The 23,958-nt window shown below is 44.5% G+C and overlaps 1 protein-coding gene across 8 annotated transcripts in view; it reads left to right on the top strand.

Moving 5' to 3' along the window:
• The window catches only part of LOC121594489 (cAMP-dependent protein kinase type I regulatory subunit), a 51,258-nt gene extending 27,635 nt beyond the window's left edge, over positions 1 to 23,623 (top strand). For 6 of the 8 annotated variants that reach the window (XM_041917786.1, XM_041917785.1, XM_041917787.1 and 3 more), the window contains 4 exons: positions 15,687 to 16,046; positions 20,816 to 21,035; positions 21,122 to 21,276; positions 21,345 to 23,623. In XM_041917786.1, the coding sequence (XP_041773720.1) occupies positions 15,687 to 16,046; positions 20,816 to 21,035; positions 21,122 to 21,276; positions 21,345 to 21,566 (957 nt within the window). In that variant the 3' untranslated portion in view covers positions 21,567 to 23,623. Of the gene's footprint in view, positions 1 to 2,700; positions 2,870 to 4,284; positions 4,560 to 15,686; positions 16,047 to 20,815; positions 21,036 to 21,121; positions 21,277 to 21,344 lie in introns of those variants that run through there. The other 2 variants (XM_041917791.1, XM_041917792.1) reach the window with 2 other exon arrangements.
• The last annotated feature ends 335 nt before the right edge of the window (positions 23,624 to 23,958 follow it).

Below are 23,958 nucleotides of genomic sequence, written 5' to 3' on the forward strand. Positions count from 1 at the left end.
TGCGCGGATTTATTGTGTTTGTCTTGGCTGCCTGCTGCTGGTGAAGGTCACTTAAAGTATGATCAATGAGCGATAAAATATTGTGCAACCGGGTTTTTTTCGGGTTATTTGTGGAAGTAAATCATTTTCGGGAAGCTTTTTTTGTTAAAGGCACATTAAATATTGAAGTATGCGTTTAATTAAAAGTCGATAGAAATAGAATAGATTTAATCTGACTTATTGAACTGCACAAATTATGGAAACGTGTTTACTGATAGCATAACTTTAGGCGCAAAACGACGCGTACCTTTTGCTTTGAGACGAGATTGTCTACACTTTGATCTTAGCCTTTAGGCCGAGATTGTCGGTTTTGTTTATTTATATCTGTAAAGGTCCTACGCATATTTGAAAACATTATCTTCGTTGTTTGTACCATTTAAAGTAAAGGAGGGTTTAGGAAAATACTGCTTAAAGAATGCTACCGAAAAAGAAGCTTTCATGTATTTATTTTATCCTAGCAATTGATCCCCGATTCTTATTACATCCTTCCTTAAATTGGAATGCTTTCTTACTGCAAATGAACACATCTCTTACTAGGCGTAGCAATCACTCAATATCCTTCTTTCGCCCGTCCCCGCCTGGAAGCCGGAAAGGTGCAATAAATCCATACCATTACCGCCGGATCGCTGGATCCGGTTGGCGCTGAACCGTTTCGAGCCGTTTCATTTCCGCTCGTCATCATTATCACCATCCATCAGGGCACATCGCCATCCTTATCATATGGAATGATGAACATAGTTATCGTGCAGCACCAGGGTATGGTTATTCCTTCCGCTGCCGGATGTCGGTTTTGCCGAATGGGGTATAGCTGAGAAAGAGGGAGGTCGTTACAGCGAGAGGGGGGGGGCCAACAGGAAAAAAGGGGATGAACCAGCTGTGTAGCTCATAAGGATTCAGCTCGCCCATCAACTGTCTGGCGCCTGGCGTCCACCGAACGCACAACAACCCACCGTAGGACAATTTGTTTGTGAGTGTTTGATGTGTGTTGCTCTTGTTTCATGTTTTTTTTGTGGGACTTATTCGTGCACTGTGTTTGCCAAATTTCCCCACAGGGACGGGTATTATTAGTGCCAGCGGCCGATGACTGTTGTTCTCATCAATTGTTATGTAATTTTCTTTGCCAATGGCCTTTGCTATTATTTGTTTTTCGTTCTTTCCTCGTTTGCTTTTCCTTTTAGGAACGATTTAGCGAATAACCGCAAGGGTCTTTTTTGTGCATGGTTCGAACACAGATGTCGTTTGGAGGCAAAATTTGATCGATTCGCTTGGAGTGCTTTATAGTTACGGCAAACGACAATCAAAAGGTTGTTGCTTCTTATTATGTTTTATTATCAAAAAAAGTATGTTTTATCAAAAAAGTAGTATGAAATCAGCTTTTGCAACAAAGCGTTTGCACCATTACCGCTGTCACATTTGTTTCCAATTACATTCAATCTCAATAACTTCGGAAACGGAACGGAATGTTGATGGCGTTTAAGCATCATTTCCATCGTCCATAAATTTGATTCACGCTGTGACGCTGGGAAGGAAGCGAAATAGGTATAAGACCCTCCCCCCGCGGGGCATTGCGTTGCTTTTAATGTGGCGTACATACTTGGATCATGGTGCTGGTGCCGGTGGTGGTAGTGGTGATGGCGGTAGTTTAACGATTATTGCCGCCACACGGACTTGAGCTGACTTGGATGGACTAATTTTGCACGGGTCAATTAATAACGCCCAGTGCTTTTAAAATAGGTCATCGGCAGTCCGGCGTTGTTTATTTTGATTACATCACCGATCGCTGTGAGTGATCGGTCGGACGACGGGAGACGGGTGGGGGAGACGGGTAAACAAACGGGCTTTTCAGAAATGTACGGAGAGATTAAAGAGGATTTATTTATTTTGTTTTAGCTGGCCATTCGCGGAACGGAGTGACGTAGAGCGGTTGTAAAGTAAAGTGTTTCTTTGGGCGTTTAAATGGCATGGCGAACAAGAAATATGATTTTTTTTTTAAATATTATTCACACTTATGTTTATTTTAGGTGTCACTTAACGAATATGAGCATCAACAAAATTCCTAATGGGGTCACACGCTGCCACGTTCCAGCGCAGGCATTGCCGGACAGTAACGCTCTTCCATTACTTCCATTACTTATCGCATTGACCCTTTACGGTCTAATCTGCGCCTAACGTCGAGCAGCAGGTTGGAGGAAGATGCAGATTCGTAAACATCGGCAACAGACATTGTACCAACACATGCACATGCCCGATAGGAGGCAAGTAAACTGACCCACTCTCAAGGCCTCCTAGCCGGAGGGAGAGTGGAGTTAATTTCGTTCAAGATTCCCTCAACTCCCGGCACCACACTACGACGTCCAGCAGTGGCGGAGAACTCAAACCAAGCGCTTGAACACATCGCGCTACCATAAAATGTAGCAGATAGGAAGACACACACACTTACAAACAAACCACATCGAACCGCGACAGTAGTCGTCGGTGTGGATTTACGCTGCCAGTAACGAAAGCGTTACTGGCGTTACAGACCGGTACCATCCCCTTGGTGGAGGAAGGTAGCGCCCATCGTGGTCGTCGTCGTCGTCGTCGTGGTCGTTGTGTTGGTGTCTGCGTTAATATGTCTTGGTCGCGCGCCAAACGGTAGAACACGCCAAAGCCCGAACCACTCGCTCGCGCGTTCAGTCGTCCGTTGGCGCGTATCTTGAGCGGAACCTGTTCGGAAGAGTGCCAGTGCACCCGAGCACTTAAGAGAGGGGGGCCCGCTCGTGAACTTTGCCTTCGCCGTGTGCCGTGTGCTTGTGAATGATCTCTTAGCAGTTGCATCTCGGGGTAGTTGGTGGGTTCATCCACTTCCTGTTTAGTCTGTATCGTGTTTCGTAGGCAAACCACGGCTTCCTGCCATACCGCGTCGTAACGTCGTAGTGTACTGTAAACACTCCGAAGACAGCAATTGGACGTAAATTCAATTAACGTGTGTATTAAGTAATATTTCCTCTGCGCTCAGACGGACGGACGGGGTATATTTGGGTACTGACGGTGGGTTGCATTTGTTTCATGCAGAGTGTGTGCGCGCGTGATTGTAATGCTCAACCCGTATGCAGATGGTGTAAAGTTGGAAACCTTCTCAACTTTTTCAATACCATTTGCAACACTCCAAGTGGACACTGTAGTGTCTTCCTCCTTGTTTTATACGATCAAGAACGTAATACGTGTTTTCCAAAATACCATCCTCTTACGTTGTTCGGGCAGTGTGCTCCCAACACTTGTTGGAAAGAATCTGACACCGTGTGTGTCGTTTCCCTTTCTGTCGTCGCTGCCCGCCGCTTTGGGATGGTGTCGAGAGTGATTTGTGCACAGCAAGTGGCAGATTAAGATTAAGCCCGTCCCGAGTGACAGAGAGCAGTTGGGGTGGTGGTGTACCAAGTTGCAGATATATCGCGCCGCGTTTTTTTTTTGTCGTGGCAGCATCCTCTCACCGTTCGCGGCGGTCCGCGTGGGCGTATTATTCTCATCTCCAGATCCGACGTACGAAATTCCTGACAGTGGCGAACGTACGGCTGTGTCGTCGGTTGGCGTAAAAAAAAGAGTGTAACGGGGCTCGCCTTTTGCCTCCTGTCCGGTGTACCGTTTCTTAGGGAGTGTTTATTTATCTATCTCTTGCGGCTAACGATCGAAAGTGAGTGATCTACATTAATTGGATGCTTCTAGCTGTGGTGCGGTAAAGATCTTTGAAGATCTTGGTTATTAGTGCGGTAGTTGTGTGTGTATTTATTAAAAAAAAGCAGAGCGCGGTGAGCATCTTGATCAAGAAGCATCCAATCAGAGTGTGTACATTGAAACATCGAAATATGTTCAATTGAGAACCTGGCCCGCTCGGATCAGTAGGATCGGTTCACTGCTCTTCTGACCATTCGACCAACTTGGGTTTCCTCCACTTGGGTTCGATTCTAAAAATATGCATTCTTTCGTGAGCATTTTACCGCCCCGTGAGCACACACACATACACACACACGGGTTCGAGAGCATTTGTGTGAATCGTTTGGAAAACCGTGTGACACAACACGAGTGCGCGGTGTACAATTTTCGATGCTCTCCCAGTCGTGTGCGGCGCCCAGGACGGATTAGGTGTGTGCAGGTTTCACTTTAAGTCACTTTTGTCACTTAGAAGGAAGCCTTTTATTCTTTTTGTTTTAAGATGAAGCATATTGATATTGTGTTGATGTAAAATATTGCTGTATTGTTTATTGATAGTGAAATTAAAGAAGTGCATTTTTTGTGAATTTTCTAGAGGCCTAAAGAAGAAGATTTCAAACGTTTGAAAAACGAGTGATCGTGTAAGAGTTTGAAAAAAAAAACATAGAGCGAAACAGTGAAAGAAGCTGAACAAGCAATTCTACACTCTAAGTAAACCATCACTTTAGCCACATCCCAAGACACGTTCCGGGACTGACTGACTGATTCGGCTCGGTGTGGCCGGTGCGGTTTCGTTTCCGTCTGTTCCCTGAAATCACAACGGCATGAGTGAGGTATAATACATACGTCCATCGTAGATGTTTTAGCTCGGTTTGATTAGATTAAGTAACCCCGTTTCACCGGTCGTCTGTGGAAACGAGTGTGCCTGACACACATTTCGACCGACCGGCACTGCGGCGTGTAGAGTTGATAAACCCGCTACGATAACTGAATGGAGGCGCCTAGTGCTGTGAAGCACGTGCGTGGGCTAGTCGCAAGGTCGATGAGATATAGGGTGCGTCAACTAATGGCTGCCATTGATGAGCGGGGGGAATAGTTGTTGCAACTTTTTGACACTACGTTTGCTAAGCCCCACGACGGGGGGGACACATTCCGACTGCAATTCAATTTCGATGATGCTATCGGCGCGCGGGGGTTTTAGGGCTTGTTGCCAAGAAATTATTTCAGCTGCTACTACGAAAACGTGCGACCTGACTGTCACGGGTGCGATAATTTAGTTTGTGTATCTGTGTGTGTGTCGGTGTTTGTGGGTTTGCATGAAGCAGAAGAAAACGAAGGAGCGGAATGTTGACGAAAGACTAGCTTGCCGGTTTACTGGTTCAATTGGAATGTGACGTTAAAGAGAGCGAGCGAGGGAAACTGACCTTAAAGTGCTGTTAAAGATCACTCCGTTTGAATCTTTATTACAGCAGAGAAAAGTTCATTCAGTCAGTTGATTGAATTTCTTTTCACATTAAATTGTTAATATTGGAAATCAATCTTTTGGCTTCCCATTTGCCGCATTCCCTCGTTTGGCACTCCATTAAATAACGCAAAGATCACTCACAAAGCATCAATAATGTACGGTGGTTCACCTTTATGTCAATGATCAGATTAGCCGGCGCTTTAAGCATCCTCGTTCCTTCTCTTCTGTATCTGTCAGCCGAATAGATGTGACCAGCAGCAGGTCTTGCATAACAGTATTTCACGTTCTGAATTGAAAAAAAAAAAGAATGTCAAACCCAAAGAATCGAACGTTGATTCAAACCATATTCAATGGAGGGAAAATTTGGGTCTTCTCCTCCTTTGTGCAGCGAGTCGTCAGTCAGTGCCTCAATTCGTGGAGAGTGGTATTTTTAGTTGCGGCCCCTTCCACTTTCGGTGTGTTCGGCGTTGTCCTTTTCAACGACGGCGAGATGGACCTGACATGGACAAATGGTCATGCCGTTCGCTCGCGGCTGTAATTACCATACGGGCATGGGGCAACACTATACACACACACACAGGGACGCCGGCAGGAGCTGTCAGCTGTTTTCCGCCGCTCAAAGTGCTGTGACATTGTTTGGCATTCTTCTTCGTTCGCTTCGTTTTTCGTTCGCTGTGGGGTTGTGTTCCTCGAAGAGAAAATATTTAGATTCTAGTCAAACACTTACTCTACCTTCTAGACGCAGTGTTCGGAGGATTTGTGCGAGGAGAAGCAGGAGCAGAAATGTAAAGAAACAATTTGCTGTAACATGATATTTCAATTAGACGGTGGTGCGCGATGGTGCGTGAGTGTGCTATCCAGCGATAGAATGCTGCTGTTCTGGTAGTAATTGTTAATTAGCGATTAATTTGTGGCCTTCCTGGACGAGTGGGAAAGTTGTCTTGTGCGGCCAGTAAGTTCTTCCTACTGCTACTGTGCTGGTGAACAATGCTATTTGCTAGCTTTTCCGGAAGATCTTATCACATTAATTTATTAGCGTTTTCTAAGATTAAAAGACACACGAAGCAGACGAAGGCGGCGGGTACGAAGTTAACTCAACCCGCAAGACAAAGTGTGGCACTTTTACTCGCTACACTTGTTACACTTGGTCTGTGCGTGGCCATAAATTAGCTTCAATTGTGTCCCATTACGGGTCAGATTGTGTGCGTGTCAGAGCGTTAGGCAGCTAGGTTAGATGGGATGAAGTTAATATCCCAGGGTCCAATGGGATATATCGTCATTTGTTGCTTGCTGGTAGCTAAGCGAAGTTTGCGAAGGGTAAATAAAATGATTACGAGATTAAAGTATGTTTTAGTGGCTTTAAACACCGCACAGGTTTTGTTGGGCGGTAACAACATGCTGTTGTTGACAGTAGCACAAAGCACAAATTTACTTTAATTTAGTGTACTGGCTTTCGTGTTATAGATCAGTCTGAATTTCCATAGGAGAATACACTTCAAATACCGTTAAAAACAATCACAAAATTCCGAATGAAATATTTACCTCCCTGTCAAACGTGACGAACGTTCAGGCAGCTATCGTTTTCAGCTTCACAATACGAAAATAAATCCTAGCAGCAGTTGACACGGGATTGTCCTCTCCCAAGCACACCGGGCCCTCCTCGTCGCTTTGACAAACAGGGCAAAAGAGCTCAATAAATAATTCCAAGTAATGCCGGTTTAGTTGATACATCACACCACCACCGACCGAGTCCCTAGTGCCTAACGATCGCCCACATTCGATGGATGGTGGGGGGGCCGGTTTGTTGTGTTGCTTCACCGGACCCAACGGGTTTGATTATTATTAATGGTCACGTCCTTCCAAATGTGGATCCTTACATATGTTGCTTCTTTCTGCGCTTGTACGCCCGAACAACGGATAACATTATCACCGGACCTGCTTTGGGTGCTAATTTCACGCACGAGCTAAGCGAAACAGCGCTCAGGCTCTTCCCCATGGCGATAGGTAGTTTAATTTATTTCTATTTATTTCGCTGGTGAAACATCTTGCTTTTGCAAAACTAACAGCTATCGTTAATAAATACTGCCGACTAGAGGATGGATAAATTACGAAATCAATAAGAAACGGGCAAGATCGTTAGCTTTCCCGGCGGCCTCCGGATGACGGGTTCCGAAATTAAACTATCATTTCGGCCCCGGTAGGATTGGGGAAGTTTACAGGCACCTCCAAAACTCCTCCACCGTAAGCCGGAAGAACCTGTTGTGTCCCGCCGCTCCCGCAGCGGGTAGCTGTTCAACAAGCCAAAACTGGTAAACCACCAACGCCGGCCAGTAGTGCCAAGCGTTTCAATTTGCCCAACACCACCAACAGGTCAACGACAACTGACGGCAATCGGCGGGAAGCCATTAACATTATAATTTGATGGTTTTTTATACGGGCGCCCTCGCCCCCGCTTCCAGGGCTGGTTCGAGCTGGGCCAGGTCGGAGGGGACAATCGAGGACGCCAAACCACGAATGCGCGGCGCACGAAGAAGTCTTCAGCCAGCGAGGGACGATGTGTATGTGGCACACGCGACGCAAGTTCGTTTGTGTGTCGCGGGTCGCTTATTTCATTCTCCCTTGGCGACGACGTTTCATGATGGACGTTTCGTTCGGGCTAAAAATAGTAGCAGTAATGGCAAGCTTCTCCAGCACCTACCAACCCCACACTATCCAGCGAAGATGTCGTGCGTGGGACTATGCCGCGTTGTAGATGCGGGTGGGGTCTTCTCCTGGCTCACACATACACACACAGACACACAGTTTACGTGATGATTGTGGACAAATATTTTAATCACTTATCAGCGATTAGTTAGTTTGTTCCGGATGTCCGCCGCACACCGGAAGCGATTGTAATGGATTGTCTCCGCGTCTGTTTGATGTACGCCAGGATCACCGGCGCTGGTAATGTCCGTGGCGCGTGAAGCGGGTCGTTCATTATAAGTTTTATTAAAAGGTTACGCGAACGGACGCGGTTTTGACAGGTTTTGACGCGTACGCTGATGGAGAGCTAGAAGTAATTATGCAGAGAGGATAAATAGCAAGCTTTGTTCGGTATTTGCATTTTAAAAGCTTTTTTGTGTGCCACCTTCAAGGTCACAACCTTCAGAAATCCATGGGTTTGATCTGTGTGTGTGCGTGTTTTAAGCATGAAGAAGGAAGTGTTAGTTTCTCTCCATGTAATTTCATTTCCGATTGCTCAATTACTCTGCAAGAGGAGGCTATAGTTACACTGAAATTAAATGATTATTCCTATTTTAATACTTAACCCATCGGTCCAGCTAACTAAGGATTACTTATACAATTTGGCTCTTTATGAAAAGGATTAGATCAGGATAAACGAAGAGACACTAAGGAGCAAATAATGGCAATAATTTGTGCACGAGAAAAGAGTTTTAGAAGGCTAAAATTGTAAACTTCATTGAAAGTATAAGTGCAAGTTGTCACCAGTTGGCGTCATTGGATATGCCAGATTTTGTTTGGATCTATCATGAAACCAATAAAATACTTATCTAGTAAAATAGTGTGTTTTGATTAGTGATTGGATTCGATTTACAATCTTACAATGTTTTGTATTTTGCATAGAATGAAATAGATTAATCGCTTAAAGGGAATGTTTCAACTGGTTATTGGAATTTTGCAATCACACTGTGGAAGTTTGCAATCATGTAATGGAATTGGCAAACCAAATAAGTGAATTTTCCAAGCGATAATTCGAAATCTTTTACTAAAATTAACTAAAATGGTTCGAGTTGTTTGCACTGCCCAAAATTCCCTTATTTGCTTGACAATTTCCCTTGTGTCTTTGTAAACTTCCACAGTATGCTTGTACGATTCCACTCACCAGTTGATACATTACCCTAAACGATTCACTTACTATTCGAAAAGCTTAGAACCCCTTTGACAATGTTATTTTTCATGTATCAACAGTTTGCTAAATTAAGCTAAATAATGTAATGTATGCAGGCGTGTCAAACACGTGCTGTTCGTAAACAATGTTTGATTTCAAGGCAAAGTCGTGCCAAATCCAAACGCACCAAGAAGCTCTCATTTTCATGGAGAGTCTCCGTAAAACTCGTACGCTATGAAGAGGATAAGAAACTTTAAAAGGTTTCCGAAGCCTCTATACCAGGCGCTTTTGCGTCATTCCAGTTCAGTGTGCTGTGTAATTTCGTCACCATTACTAATTGTCTTTACTTTCACTTGAAGGTGATGTTCGATTCAGTTCAGTGTGTATGTTCGTTATGATGTGTTTGGATGTTTAAAAAAATTAATTGCAGCTTCTTTTTAAAATCAGATGACAGATCGTGATAGCGAAGCATTAAATAGGTCCATTAAACGCTACAAAAACCTTGTAAGAGACACGCTCTTCACTTAGTTACCTAGTATACTCCCCTCTAGTCACTCAACGAGGTGGTACACTCAGGTGCATGGTGTGGAGTAGTGGTGTATGTCCCGTGGATGACATCTTGTCCTGGATGTTACTGTCTCAAACCCCTTTGGCGCCTACCACTTGAGCATGGCTCGTGCCAAAAGGGACAACATCGTACACAAGGTGGCGTGCACTAAATATAGTATGTACGAGCGCTGTCTGTGTGTGTGTGTACGAGCTGGTTGGTACGTACATTTTAATAACTCGGCCCCGGGTACGGGTCGTGTAATGAACTTACGTTTATTCCATTTGGCGTGGCGACCAATTCGAGTGTAAGTAAAAATAAACATCCACAGTGGTGAGTGGTGTGTGCCGCTGGAAAGGTTGGTTCACGCCATTGTTTTTACTGCACACGAAAATAGATTTAGTAAAATAATGGCATATTGTTGCTTTTATCGTAACAATGTCGTAAAATGCTTTTGTGCATGTTCAGTACAGTGGAAGGAATATTTGAATATGTATTACGATAGCATGAAGAGAAAAAGCGCGTTCATACAGGCGATAAAAGTTTTTAAGAAACACTCTCTAACAAGCGATTGCTGACGACGGGTGCTTATCTTCTCGCGACAGTAGGTCACAAACGCCACGCGAGAGTCGCGAAGTAAAGATACCTGCTAAATTGATTTACCCAACTGCTCGGTCTAATCAATCACTTTCAGTTTGGCAGTGCTCAATTCGCTTTATATCTCTTGGTTGGCAGAAGACACTGGTTAGTGCTTCGCTCCTATCTCCAGCACGACCTGTCCTCCAGCAACATCGTCTCTCGAAAAGCGAAATCAAAAGCACTCGTGGTCGATGTGGCTGTACGTATAAGGCAATGTAACAATTTGGCCTTCTTTTTTTCTAAGCAAGATCGGTCTGTATCCAGCTCCAAGGAAAGCAAGGGAGCATACGTGAACGATGAATCAAAACTTTGACAAGCGATACACCTCGAGCGTGATTGAGTAATGTATGGTGACGCTGTCTCGCAAAAGCGGACAGGGCTACGCTTCGTCTGTGTTTCTTTGAGACAAGTGGAGCAGTCTCCGGCCCCAACGGACAGGCCAACAGCAACACAGCCGAGCCCCACAGGCAGGCTAGACTTGTTACGTGTTCCTGAAGTTCTTGACGTGGGGGCAGCTTCCCTCTTCCCAGTTTTTGTTTGTGGAGAAGCAGAGAAGGTGGTGGTTCATTACGCAGACAAAAGAAGGCCCCTTTTGCCTCTCATCAGCGAGCAGCGCACAAGCTGCTGTCACACGTCCTTTAGCGAGTTTGTTGTTGTGCTGTGCTAAAGCTCTCCGTGTATGGCGGTGATTTGTGCGAAACTTTCAAGCGAGTGACATCTGCTAATTTATCGTGTGCTTTAGGGGTTTGGAGTGGGTTTGGAGCAAAAGAGCAACCAAAGTGGCGCAAGTATGTTTATCCGCAATCCGGAGCTTGCGGTCGCGGTTTGGGAAAGGTTGACATCGTTTCAACCTTAAAGCAGTATAGGCTACATGTTTACTGATGCATAAATCATACGGCCCTTGTTTGGGAACGCTTCACACGCCAATCCATCATCGCTGAAAAGATCCGACAAAAATAGGTGGGTCTCTGAAGATTTTTGAAGTTGATTTTTCCCTTCCCAAAACTAAAGCCTCACAGCTTTTACAGCGAAGCTAACGATCGTGGATGATTGGTTTTTTGTTCGCTTTAAGCCAGTTTCAAGGTTAATTATCGTCTGATTTGGGTGTAACGTGCTAAATATCGTCCTTTCGCCACGCGCTACTGTTAAACGGCACAATCCTCTAACCCGTTGGAGTCTTCCGTTGGGGACAATATCGCTTCAACGTCTAATGAAAATGGATGCAATGGGACGCGACGCTCTCACGCGATGGTTATGGTGTTAATCTAATAAATCAAAGTCCCGACAATGGAAGTTTTGCCGGCGCTTTTTGCTTGCCCTTCCCGTGCATGCGAAATAAAGATGTAATCGTTACTCTTTGGGCTTCTTTCATCCCAAAACAAATAAGACTGTGTGTGGAGTAAAATGGCACACCGGAGCGATGAAGACTTTAGTGATTGATGTGTCTCATCCGGGTGGATGGGGGGATATAGGGGGCGAAACATCTCAACCAGTAGTCGCGGATGATGTATATCCTGCAGCTGTTTAAAACTGTGACATGACCCCTGTGTGACGTCAGCAGATGTTGGTCTTTCGCCTAAGGGAACATCCTAGCTCCCTTGGTCGTCCCCTTTGATAACAGTGAGGTGTAAGCAGCAAAAGCTCATCATCTTTAAAGGAATAAATCATGGAAAAAACTTTCCACCGGCGCACATACTGCGTGTGTGTAGGTGCGCTGCGCATTGAGATGTTTGTGGCAGATTTCTGAATGTTGTAGAAGAGAAAACAAAAACCCGGCTTTCACTCACTCCGACGGGTATGCGATTAGAATTTTAAAAAGCACCCGGTTTCGCAACAAGTAGGAGATCCCTCCAGACACATTTGCTGCTTGTGAAGTGAAGGGAAAACTCCTCGTTGTTGTTATGCTGTGCTGGAAGGGCGATAAATCTTTAGCCGAGGATCTTGCGCCTCACGCATTCTTGTGCGGAACCGTGTGCCTCAAAACACACACAAACAAAGCGCGAATGAATAATTGAGGAAACACAGTTGTTGTGCGCCTTCAGACGGGTGTATCCTATACCAACGCACGGGCTTACTTTTGAGTTGGTTGTGTTCCGTTGGAGCTTCTTTCGCTGCGAAAGAAGGTTTCCTTTTCCTTCAACTCGGTGTGTTTTTTCTTCTTCTATATGTGCTTTGCCCCTTGCTACTAACGCCTTGTTGTTATGGTGGCAGCGAAAGAGAGTTAAAACATAAAACAAGGAGTGTATCGCCTCCCCCAATCGTCACACAGGATGGGTCGTTGGGTCGTCATCATCCGGCGGTGCGTCGCGGTGACGAGCCGGGCGAGAATTTTGAGTAATTAACGTCGGACGTTGTTAATGTAACGTGTTAATTAGCGATATTTGGATTGCTGTTACTCTGCAGTGTGTGGGCAGAGGATAAGACCCTGTTGTTGGCGTACCCTGCCTTGGACTCTTGAGACTGCCGTTTGCCTCTTTTCAAGAAGGTTTTGGGGTTGACAGATGGTTCGCATCAACATCAGGACACCACCACCCTGTACACGCTTGATGAGTGAATTATTTATTTTTTGAGCGTCGATGGGTGGTCTCCTCCAGCGAGACCGACACGATTGGAAGCATATGTTTTGTAAAGCGAGGTGTCGGATGGCGCTTGTCTAATGTTGTTCTTTTTATTTTAAAATTATATTAATAAATGTTGCTAACTTCTTTCCTTCTCATGCCTGTCGGAGTTGACTTTTGAGTTTCATTCAAGTTGCTAAAATTGCTGCTTTAAAAACACGAATGAGCATTAACAACGTTTCAAAGTGATGATTTACAATATATTTGTCTTGCTATAATATTATTATTAAGTCCCTACAGTCACACTAATCATCTCAATATTGACTGTGGCTGTTTCAAGAATAGTTTCTTTTTCACAATATTTTGAAAGATACCAGGATTCGAATTTCCTTGAGGAGGTCCACACTGCCCGAAATATTCAAAACCACAAGAAACTCCGTGAACGTAGCAGGTTTGGGTTTATTTTCTTTTCCAGAAGCTCGCATGCGTATGCTTTTTTTTTGTTTTTTTTATTCGTATTTAACTCTGTATCGAGCGTTGGTGCGTGTTTTTGCTGATAAGCGGTCGAATTTTCTGCCACAGTGAGTTTATAGTTTGAATGTTACGGTCATATAAAGTACGGTTTTTTGATACAAATCGTATACTGTATTTATTAATAATATCGCTTGCCTCAATGAATCAGTTGCTAAATAGCTTCTCCACCTTTGAACGTAACAGTTGTTCAATTATTACCAAGGGTTAAAAACGTCTTGTACACTACAAAAACCACTGCGTTCCCGTGTATGAATATTCAGCAGGTGCGCTATTTTTGGGGCGAAAAGGAGCCATGGCAAAAGCTCCACTTGTTAATAAGAGATGCTAATAATAGGGAGGGCACTCCCTTTAACTCCCATCTCCTTCCGGGTGACCCTTCTCAGGTGAAGGCGAAAGGCCGGGAACAACTCATTTTTTCCCGTCTCCAAATATCGCACCCGGTCACGCGAGGCTCAGATCCGTGTTGGATGGGTAGGTGTGAATGCTTGATGTGGCCACGGAAAATGTTATTTTTTTTGTTGCGATCCGCATTTTCCCACCGCAGTGAAAGGTTTTTCTCTTTTCTCACGCGTGCTCGCTCGCTGCTCCACCTCCTTCCCCGTTGACCATCCGAAAGGTTATGTGTCAAGGTTGTCGCAGTGTGGGGGCCACAGGCTGTGGATTGTAGAATGTGGAAGCGTTCTTAAAGTGTAGCTGGTTTCTCCCCGTTGGTTGGTGGAAAGCTTGTTCAACTGGTAGTTGGCACTTGGTGTGTAGTGTATCCATTTTTCGCGGTACAAATTGAAGCAGCCACTGCACAACACAGCGACTAAGAGAGCGAAAGTGTACTGCTCGAGCAGATCGGAGTATTTTTAGCGTTTGCAGGCAAAGGCCCTGGGCTGTGTCTACAGCTAAGGAAAGGTTTGCTTTCGCTGTCGAAAGAATACCACAGGCCCCTGTTGAGCTGGCTTTGTTTATACTTCTTCAAGTAGCGATTTTCAAGCGTGGAAAACTTGGCCCATATGAATCAACTTCATAGCCGCTTGTGCAGCAACAAGAGGCTCTTCTGCACACTGCTGTAAGGTGTTATTATTATGATTTGTCGCTCTCTCTCTCTTTGCTATGCGGGGATGGGTAGCATATGTTTGAATGGCGATGTTTGAAATCCATTCATGATGGCAAGAGCGGTTGTGGAGCGTACACGAAACAAACGCGACCCATGTGTTCCATTTTTGTTTACACGACTCATTATTGATGCTAATGTGGCAAGTGTTGTTGAGTTGGCTTACCCGGCGCTCTAGCACCAATCGAACACGACATCGAACATGAAAAATGTATGGGATTTGACATATTTGTCTTGTTTGTTTGTTTGTGTCTGACAGTGTACCTCCATATGATTATATGGGTTTGTTCGAGTCGGATGTCGTGTTCGATTGGTGCCAGAGCGCAGCCTTAGTTTTAGCACTTGAACAGTGAACATTTTGTGTGAATGCAACGGTTTGGGATTGAATTTTAATGTGTTGAAATGTTGTAAACAAGCTTTTAACGGCTATAATGACTGAAAAATCAAAGTCCATTTCCATTTCCAGGTGAAGGCAGAATCCAAGTTATGAAATCTGGATGTTATTAATCTTTTTTCTTTAATAATGATGCTACGTGTTACATGGTTTTATGTAACGTATTTTGCAGTTTTTATGTTGACTTTTGTTTAATTTTCATAAACACATGATTAGTTTTGGTTTCACTCTTGTTTCTTCATCATTCAAATGCGTTGGAATGGTATCAAGCTTGTGCTTTTATCGGTCAAGATAGCATCTTTCCGATAGACATGGTATTACCGACATGTTTCATTAAATATTTACGTAAACGTTATATTTCCTGTCCAAGAAAGCTACAAGCATATTATTCTATATTTAGTAGTACAATGGAACCAAACTCATCGTTATACGTTACACTAAGCAGCTTTGCTATCACGACTGACGTACAAAGCAGGACAATCGAAATAAAGGGATATTTTTTATCGAAGAGAGGTCCATAGTGTGTGTCCGCTGCCAGTCGGAGAAAGGATAAGTGTCGTTTCGTTGCTGAAGGGGAAATGTCTTGAAATGATAGCAAACGAACATTTCAGTGGGCGGTAAGTTTGTTTGCTCCAGAGCTCAGCAAGTAAGACTCCCCATAGATGATAGAGTGTCTTTTGATATGTACCTTGTATCCCACCCTCCGGACTGCTGTTGAAGTAGTAAATTAGTAGCTGAAGAAAGTGTGAATCGACTTGTTTTGAAATCGGACATTATTTCCTACATTTTGTTCTTATATTTGTTTTTTTTTCTCATCTTCTCTTCTCTACAGGAGCAGGCAAAGCTGGATGCCAGCAAGCAGGCGGTCACGCCGGACGATCTGGACGATCTGAGCCCAATGCCACAGACGGCGGTGCCGCCGGTACGGCGCCGGGGCGGCATCTCGGCCGAGCCGGTAACCGAGGAGGACGCGACCAGCTACGTGAAGAAGGTCGTCCCGAAGGACTACAAAACGATGGCGGCGCTGTCGAAGGCGATCGCCAAGAACGTGCTGTTCTCGCACCTGGACGAGAACGAGCGGTCGGACATCTTCGACGCAATGTTTCCCTGCAACTTTCTGCCCGGCGAGCCGATCATACAGCAGGGCGACGAGGGTGACAACTTTTACGTCATCGATATCGGCGAGGTTGAGGTGCGTAGAGAGGGGGGTAAACACAGATCGGGAGAGTTCAATGTTAAGAACGAAGAACATTCCTACACACAAACACAACAACTGGCTCGCATCTCTCTTGCGCATCCGGGTGCGGGTTTGCGCGATTGCTTTACCATGCAAGTAAACAAGCAGCATCATCCACCCGATCAACCGACAACCTTCCCACCGACACTCTTCAATGCAACGTTCACATTCTTATTAGATCGGTAGACAAAGCGAAAGAGAAGATGCCGTAATCATCACCAGTTCCCTTCGTTTGCCTTTTCCCCGAATCGTGTCTGTGGCGCGCGATAAACGGCGATTCGGGAACGAGTTTGAGGTCAAATTTCAAACCCCAACCCCACGTTCAACTTCCGAACAGTCGACGGCAGAAATAGTACCATACGATTGTGGTGGCGTCGCGGTGGCGGTGGTGGCACCAACCCAACACCATCAACATTCAAGTGTAAACAAATAAACACGACGAAATTAATATCCCAACGAGTGTGCATGGTGGGTGATGCGGGGTTTGAATTTGAATGTGCACCGGAATGTATGTGTGTGTGTCGGTGTCTTCTAAATAGCCAATGTGTGGGCACTACTGGCTGGTGGTTAATTAATCGGGAAGCATTTTATAACCTTCCGCTGCTCTCGTTGCCCCTTTCAACGGTTCAACAAAGCTCAAATTCATTTATCTCTTTTTTGTTGACTTCGGTTTGTTGCGGTAGTGTTGTGGTTTTGTCCAAGGGGGTTGGTGGTAGTACTACCCGGTAATGCATTCAATACCATTAGCGAACTTCGAAATGAGTTCCACAATGTACTGTTTTAATGCACTTGGCGGCGCTACCAGTTTGGCTGGAGAGATATTAAATGTAACTGCCGGCTTTTGGAATTGGTAGTTCGTTTCGTGCGGAATCTGAGGGATGAGGGATGAGCTAACGGGCATAAAAATGAGTTTAAAATTTTGAATTAGTTTCTAGGATTGTAAGGCGAGCACGCCATCGATGCTGATTTAAAGTTCGTAGGTTCCCAAATTCTCAGTAGAATTGTTAAGGTGTCGTAAAATTTTTGAAATCTCCCCCTGAAAAGATAGGCCCATACCTTTTAGTGCTTATACTTCCCATAAATTAAATAAGGGGTAACATAAGGTCAGCTAAACCTTTGCATTGGAATACTACCCATATCGAACCTCCCGTATCTTAGGATTAAATTTTCATCTCGATCGTATCGCTTCTAATCCTAGTGATGGTATTAAGGTGAGTGTGGAGTAATCAGAAGAATTGAATACACTTTTCCCCGAATCGGAGCAAAACTCATTCGCTAGATAATCCCGGGAACGATTCAAGCTAGTTGAGGTATCGTCCTCGTGGAGGCCTGCAATATCTGAACCTGGCAGGGTCAGGTTGGTTTGCTCACAGCAGCACTTAACCCGCCGCCGTCACGCTTCGTAACCGTAAACTGACAGATTACGACAAATTGTTTTGGGGGTTTCTGTGGTGTGGCTTGTTACACAGCACAAGCCCGCACACGCTATAGTGTGTCATGTTGGACGGTGGTTGTTCTGCCCATAAACCATGATGTGTGTCCTTCACGCTCACACACAGCCGTCAGGCCTCTGGAAGCGTGTTTTGTTGTGGTGGTATGGTTGCGGTATGTCAGCCAGAAGGACCTAACACGCTCTCCCTTCAGTTTTGCACTGCGAACGCTGACTTACAGTAAATACCGGCTTCAAACCCTACATGGCGCGTAATCGATTGCACATAACATTGCGGCGCGTCTCCACCACCTCTTCGCGCGGTGATGGAAGTTTCTTGAGTTTTCTGGAGTGCGTTCTCTTACAGAATGATCTCAATTGAGGCTTAATGTGGCAGGGCTAGAGACCAGAAGATGGAAATAAATAGAGCGGCTGCATCGTCCCCGCCATACGATGACGGTGATGATGCTGATGGCCCATTTGTGTGGTCGCGTTGTTTCAATTAGCATTTTCCGGTTCCATTCCAGACGCGTCCGGCGGGGGGCCCTGTCCCGCTGCCCTAAGATGGAATTGTTCCACATGCACGTTACACGAATGCACATGGCTCCTGTGTGCATAACTGAGTTGAATTCAATTTCCAAACAGGATATGTCACAGGGTACTGGGTGTGCGGTCACACAAAAGGGCACACAACATTTCTATAGTTTAATATGTCGGCAGAGTCTGGTTTTCATTTCGTACAGCACTGTGATTACTGTGCATTGAAACATGGCTAGCCGGGAGGGGAACGGTCTACTGCCCCAGCCGCCACAAACCCCGGGAGAGGGAAGTTTTAATTTTCAAACGCTCTATGCTTCGTCCCTCGTGACAGTCTGACCTTTACGCCATTATCCTTGACCTTTTTGGCAAGCTTCCGTATCATCGTAGTTAATATTCGTCTCAAGCTTTTACTCATATGTTTATACGTGTGTGTGAGGACACGCTCAGAAGGTGAAACCACCATTCAAACCTGCAGGATAGTGGCAGGAAGCCGGTTCACTGCAACCGGGGGTGCATTCAAAGGGCATCCGCTGGATGGGGAAGTATGATGCTTTGTTTCCGACATGCAAAGGGTGTGTATGTGTGTGTGCAAGGGTGATGATAAAATGTGCGCCTAAAATGGAACTTTTCCTAATTAAAACTTATTCCAGTACGGTGCAATCAAATGTTTGTGTGCTTGCCCGAACCAGAGGGCATAAAAAGGGCAAAGGGGGTTAGTTTTTACTGCCCCATGTGTTGCAAATGGAAATGCTTTCATTGCCCTCCCATTGGATGTTTCCAGTGCAATGCTGTAGTCGAGCAAAGACAATTGTGTCGACGTAATCACAAAGGAAGTGTAGCAGCTGTGGGACTCTGCATTCAATTGGAAATTGTGATTGTGGGCACTGCCCAGTGAGTCCTATTCCATTTTGCATTGATTTTTATTCCCCTGTTTCTGGTGATGATGGTTCTGAGGTGTGCATTGTTGATTAATGTACTTTAATGGATTCCCGAACGAGGGCAGTGCATATAGAATGATATCGTTTGATATGGTTTTTTGGTGTAACGTTGAGCCTCCTAGTTACTGTTACTGTCCTGTGTCATAGTTACTGGAATTGATTTACCAGAGCGATGTGTCTTTCTATGAAATAAAAATAGAGAATTAAAAATAGGTCGAATTAAAACATAGCAAAGAGATTTGTGGACTCTGCTTCTTCTTCTTCTTCTTTGGCGCAACAACCGTTGTCGGGCTAGGCCTGGCCTGTACCACCAGTGGGGCTTGGTTTTAAGTGACTTATAGATTTTTCCACAACAGGATAGTCATTCCAACGTATGGGGACACGGTCCATTTGGGACTTGAACCCATGACGGGTATGTTTTGTTAAGTCGTACGAGTTGACGACTGAACCGACTCGTACCACCAGGCATGAGGATTAAAATACAAAAACACAGAACATTCAGTATTAATAGCACAACGAATAAAACAATGTTTATATGTAATTTGCTACGTGGGGATCTATTGTCAACTTCTTCTTCTTCTTCTTGTTTGGCTCAACAACCGATGCCGGTCAAGGCCTGCCCAACCCACTTGTGGGGTTGGCTTTCAGTGACTTATTGATTTCAGACTTATTGAGTCAGTCCTACGTATGGCGGCACGGTCTATTTGGGTCTTGAACCCATGACGGGCATGTTGTTAAGTCGTACAAGTTGACGACTGTACCATGAGACCGGCTCTATAGGCAAAACACATTCTAAAAACTCACGAATTATGTTTTAATATTTTATTGTAACTTATTTTTTTTTTAATTTCAAATGGTAAATCCATCCTCATAAATCGCCGTTTGTTTCAAAGTGTTACCATTAGTTTATAAATCAAAAATATTACCGAACATATATTTGAATAGATCTATATTTTACTGAGCTACGTGAATAATGTGATATAGAATATCACGTTTTTCTGGCAGAATATATGTTGTTGATAAACTGTTAGTTTAGATGAAATATATTACTTTTGCATCAAATGTAATACACATTCCTTTTGTGTTAGAACAGCCCATAGTCCGTGTAATTGTAATATTTCAACTGCGTTTCACGTAATCGCGTTTTGATCGGACTGTGCTTTTAAATGACAGATTCTGTTTTTGTTTGTATAGGTACGATTAGGATAGCTGGAAAGATCTATTTATTTGATACAAGGACCGACACACCAAGAGCAACGGCTTTGCGTAAGCACACAAAAGTTTCGCGCTATAATTCTATAAAGCAGTTTTGAGTAAAATATGTATAAAAAACACAACGTAAGGAATTTGTGCAATCAACTTATATGCGATTAATTCCGTGTTTTATACAAATCGTAAAGAAAATTCGATTAATTCTGTTTTTTTAAACTTTCAACAGCAGTTTATTAATAATGCAGTTTGTTTTGCATTTTACAATTGTTGGTGAAAATCGTAATGATTTGACATATAAAATTTAAAAAATCTCGTAATTCGAGTGTCGTGTAACTCGGGGAAAGACAATAATGTAACTCACACTAGAGATAAGATTATGTGGATGTAACTGGTATAAAATGCATAGTTTTTCAGAAATTATGTATTTTTAGCAACAACACTGTTCAACATGCATAATAAATTTCTAAGCAGATACTGAGAAGTAGTGTTATTCTGCCACGTTACTTGTCACGAGCGGCATTGCGTTACTTTTCATTTCCATTATAATTCTCTAACTCTAATTATTTCTAACTATGGTTTCCTTGCTTCGTTTCTTCCTCCGCCAGGTCTTTGTAAATAACGAGCAGGTAACGACGATCAGCGAGGGTGGCAGCTTCGGCGAGCTCGCCCTGATCTACGGTACGCCCCGTGCGGCCACCGTCCGTGCCAAAACTGATGTGAAGCTGTGGGGCATCGATCGGGACTCGTACCGTCGCATCCTGATGGGTTCGACGATCCGGAAGCGCAAGATGTACGAGGAGTTCCTGTCGCGCGTCTCGATTCTCGGTACGTAATATACACGCGGGTAGCATGTAAACGCACGCATCGCACCGCTTGCATTGACCGTTTCATATGGTTGCATCTTATTACAGAGAGCCTGGACAAGTGGGAGCGGCTTACGGTGGCCGATGCGCTTGAGCCGGTTAGCTTTGAGGACGGGGAAACGATTGTGAAGCAGGGTGAACCGGGCAACGATTTCTACATCATTGTGGAAGGATGCGCCACCGTGATGCAGAAACGTGGAGACGTGAGTAAACAGTGGCAAACTGTGTGTGGAAACGTATTTACTAATGGCGACGCATTTTGCTTTTGCAGAGCGAAGAGGCAGCGGAAGTCGGTCGCCTTGGCCCGTCGGACTACTTCGGCGAGATTGCGCTGCTGCTTGATCGACCCCGTGCCGCCACCGTGATCGCCCGCGGACCGCTCAAGTGCGTCAAGCTGGACCGGGCCCGGTTCGAGCGTGTGCTCGGCCTGTGCGCCGACATTCTGAAGCGTAACATTACCCAGTATAACAGCTTCGTGTCACTGTCCGTCTAAGCAGAACGGAGATTGGGAGGCGGGCCTACGGCAACAGCAAACATTTGAACCGATCGAGTAGTAGTAGCCGATCGCCACACCGAACAAGGCGAAGCTTAACGGTGCTGGTACCGGGCCCCGGGGGCGTGTTGAGTGGCTGAGGTGATTCTATTAGTGATCTGCTTTTGTCTATTGTGCAGGCTCTTGCCGCCCATTACTTTCTCGGAGCGGAGTGTGCACACGTGCAGGGGTTAGAGAAGAAATAGAAAGCATACAGGTAGACATTTATTTTCTTTTTTCTTCTTCTCTCTTTCGTGATCGATTCAATATTGTGAGCATTAGTTCGGGTTCTCCGCTTTCTTTTTCTTGTATTGGACAGTGGAAATTTGAACAAAGCTTCACACAGTTCTGTCAGCTCGGAATCCCTAAATCTGCACGCGCCACAGCCGTTCAATGGTGTTGCACGTGCGTATATTTTACTTAAACGAATGGTCTGGGAAGGATAACTGCGTCGTTTCATGGTACATATAAGCATGTTACGATAGAACAAACGCTGTATTACAAAACCGGTGTGGCTGGAAGTTAAAAGAAAAGGAAGCAGAAGGTAGAACGAACGACCGAGGCCGACGAATGATTGTGCGAAGGTTGTAGAAATATTAGTTAGAAACCGGGTGCGCTTGCTGCGCGTGCTTGTGCATAGTATCGCGATAGTTTGTCTGCGTTTAATTTCACGCGTTAACAGCTGTCGTCTCTATAAATTAATGCAATGAATTAGTTAAGTATTTATAACCGACTATTTGTGTTAAGTTAGCAGCAAAAACAACAAAAAAACTTGAACTGGGGCAGCAGAAAAGTTAAGCATGGCAGGAGGGAGGTAAGGTTCGCGGATGTAGCAGAACAAAAAACAAGTGCATCTTGTGTAGAGGAACAACTTTTATTGGAAAACTCAAAAAAAGAGAAGAAGAAACACTATTGGAGCTATTGGAAAACATGAGGCGCAAAGTGTGTGGTAAAAGTATGTTGAAAATAATAGTAGAAAAAGGTCCAAAACAAAACAACTGTCCAAAGGAAGAAGCAAAGAAGGAGAAAAAAAAACAATTGGAACAACTACGATGGTAACCAGCTGTTTTGTATCAACTTTTAATTGGTCGAAATTTGTAATTGAATGCGCAATTTTGTAAGCAGAAGTGAAGAGAAGCTGCGGGCCCGGGAGGTAACGAAGGCTGGAGCGAAGTTAAGGAAGCTTGAAAGCAAACATTTAAACCCTCAGCCCCAAGAGGGGAAAGAGCAGCAGTAGCAGCAGCACAATTAAACAGTATGAACCGCGTCCCCCGACTCCGGCAGAACTTAACCGTGGAAGGTGTACGGGAGGGCGCGGTTGCACTACAGGAACCAAGATGTTAAACACACAGGTGGTACACTAACTTTCTCGACGTTTTTAGCTGTTTGGTGTCTCTTTGTATATGTTGATGTGCTAAAATGCACCCAGGCAAGGTTGGAGAGGTTGGCAGGGGTACGATCGTGTTGCGTCCCGCAAACTAATGCAACAATACGTAGGCGACAGATGGAGCACGATCGTTTGTGAATTTAATTCCTGAACGTCTTTTGTATGGATCAATCCTTTTTCTCTCAACGGTCGCGATGAAGTGTGGCGTTTTCTAGGAACAAATACTTCTTCTAGCAAAAGACGACCTCTACTACTACTAATCTGGTAATTTTCTTGGTGGATTTAACACGTACACTTGCTGTATCGTTGCAGATCGTTTACAAAGCAAAGTGTATCTAATTTCTTTTCCCAACACTGAAACAAACTTTCAATTTTCATCTCCCCATCGTTGGAGTATTACTACACAACTCGCTCCCTTTCCTTTCCTACGGTGTGTAATGTTGCCTTGTGAGATGTTTCAATGTGTACAGTAATAGTGGACAGGTGGCTGAAAAAAAAACACGAATAAAAGTGGAAATAATTACAGAATTGGTGCTTTGCAATGAGAAAGACGGACGGGATTGAGAAGGCAAGTAGAGAAGTATGTTGTAATTAGCTGCTTTTGGTCACATCAGTGTGTTGTTCTCTTGAAAATGATGATGATGATGCTCTGATTGAGTTTGAAAATGGCCCTACCGTTAACTAACCGTGTATTGTCGGTTTTCTCGGAATGATTTTCTTTTTTTGTTGTCCGGGTTGTCCCAGTTACATAAATGATGCTTTCTTTTAACTATTACATGTAAAGTAAAATCCCCTCACTAAGCAACTAACATGCACTGGTGTGTGCGCACTGCTGCTGCGGCATAGGACGGATTAGAAATTCCACAAGGCTGGCCCTTTGTTTTGTCTATCGTCCCACATAGTAATACACTTACAACAGTTACGCAAGATAACACATTTTAACGGCATGTTTATTAAAACACCCCA

The sequence above is a fragment of the Anopheles merus genome, chromosome 2L (genome assembly GCF_017562075.2).
Source record: "Anopheles merus strain MAF chromosome 2L, AmerM5.1, whole genome shotgun sequence".
Taxonomy (NCBI): domain Eukaryota; kingdom Metazoa; phylum Arthropoda; class Insecta; order Diptera; family Culicidae; genus Anopheles; species Anopheles merus.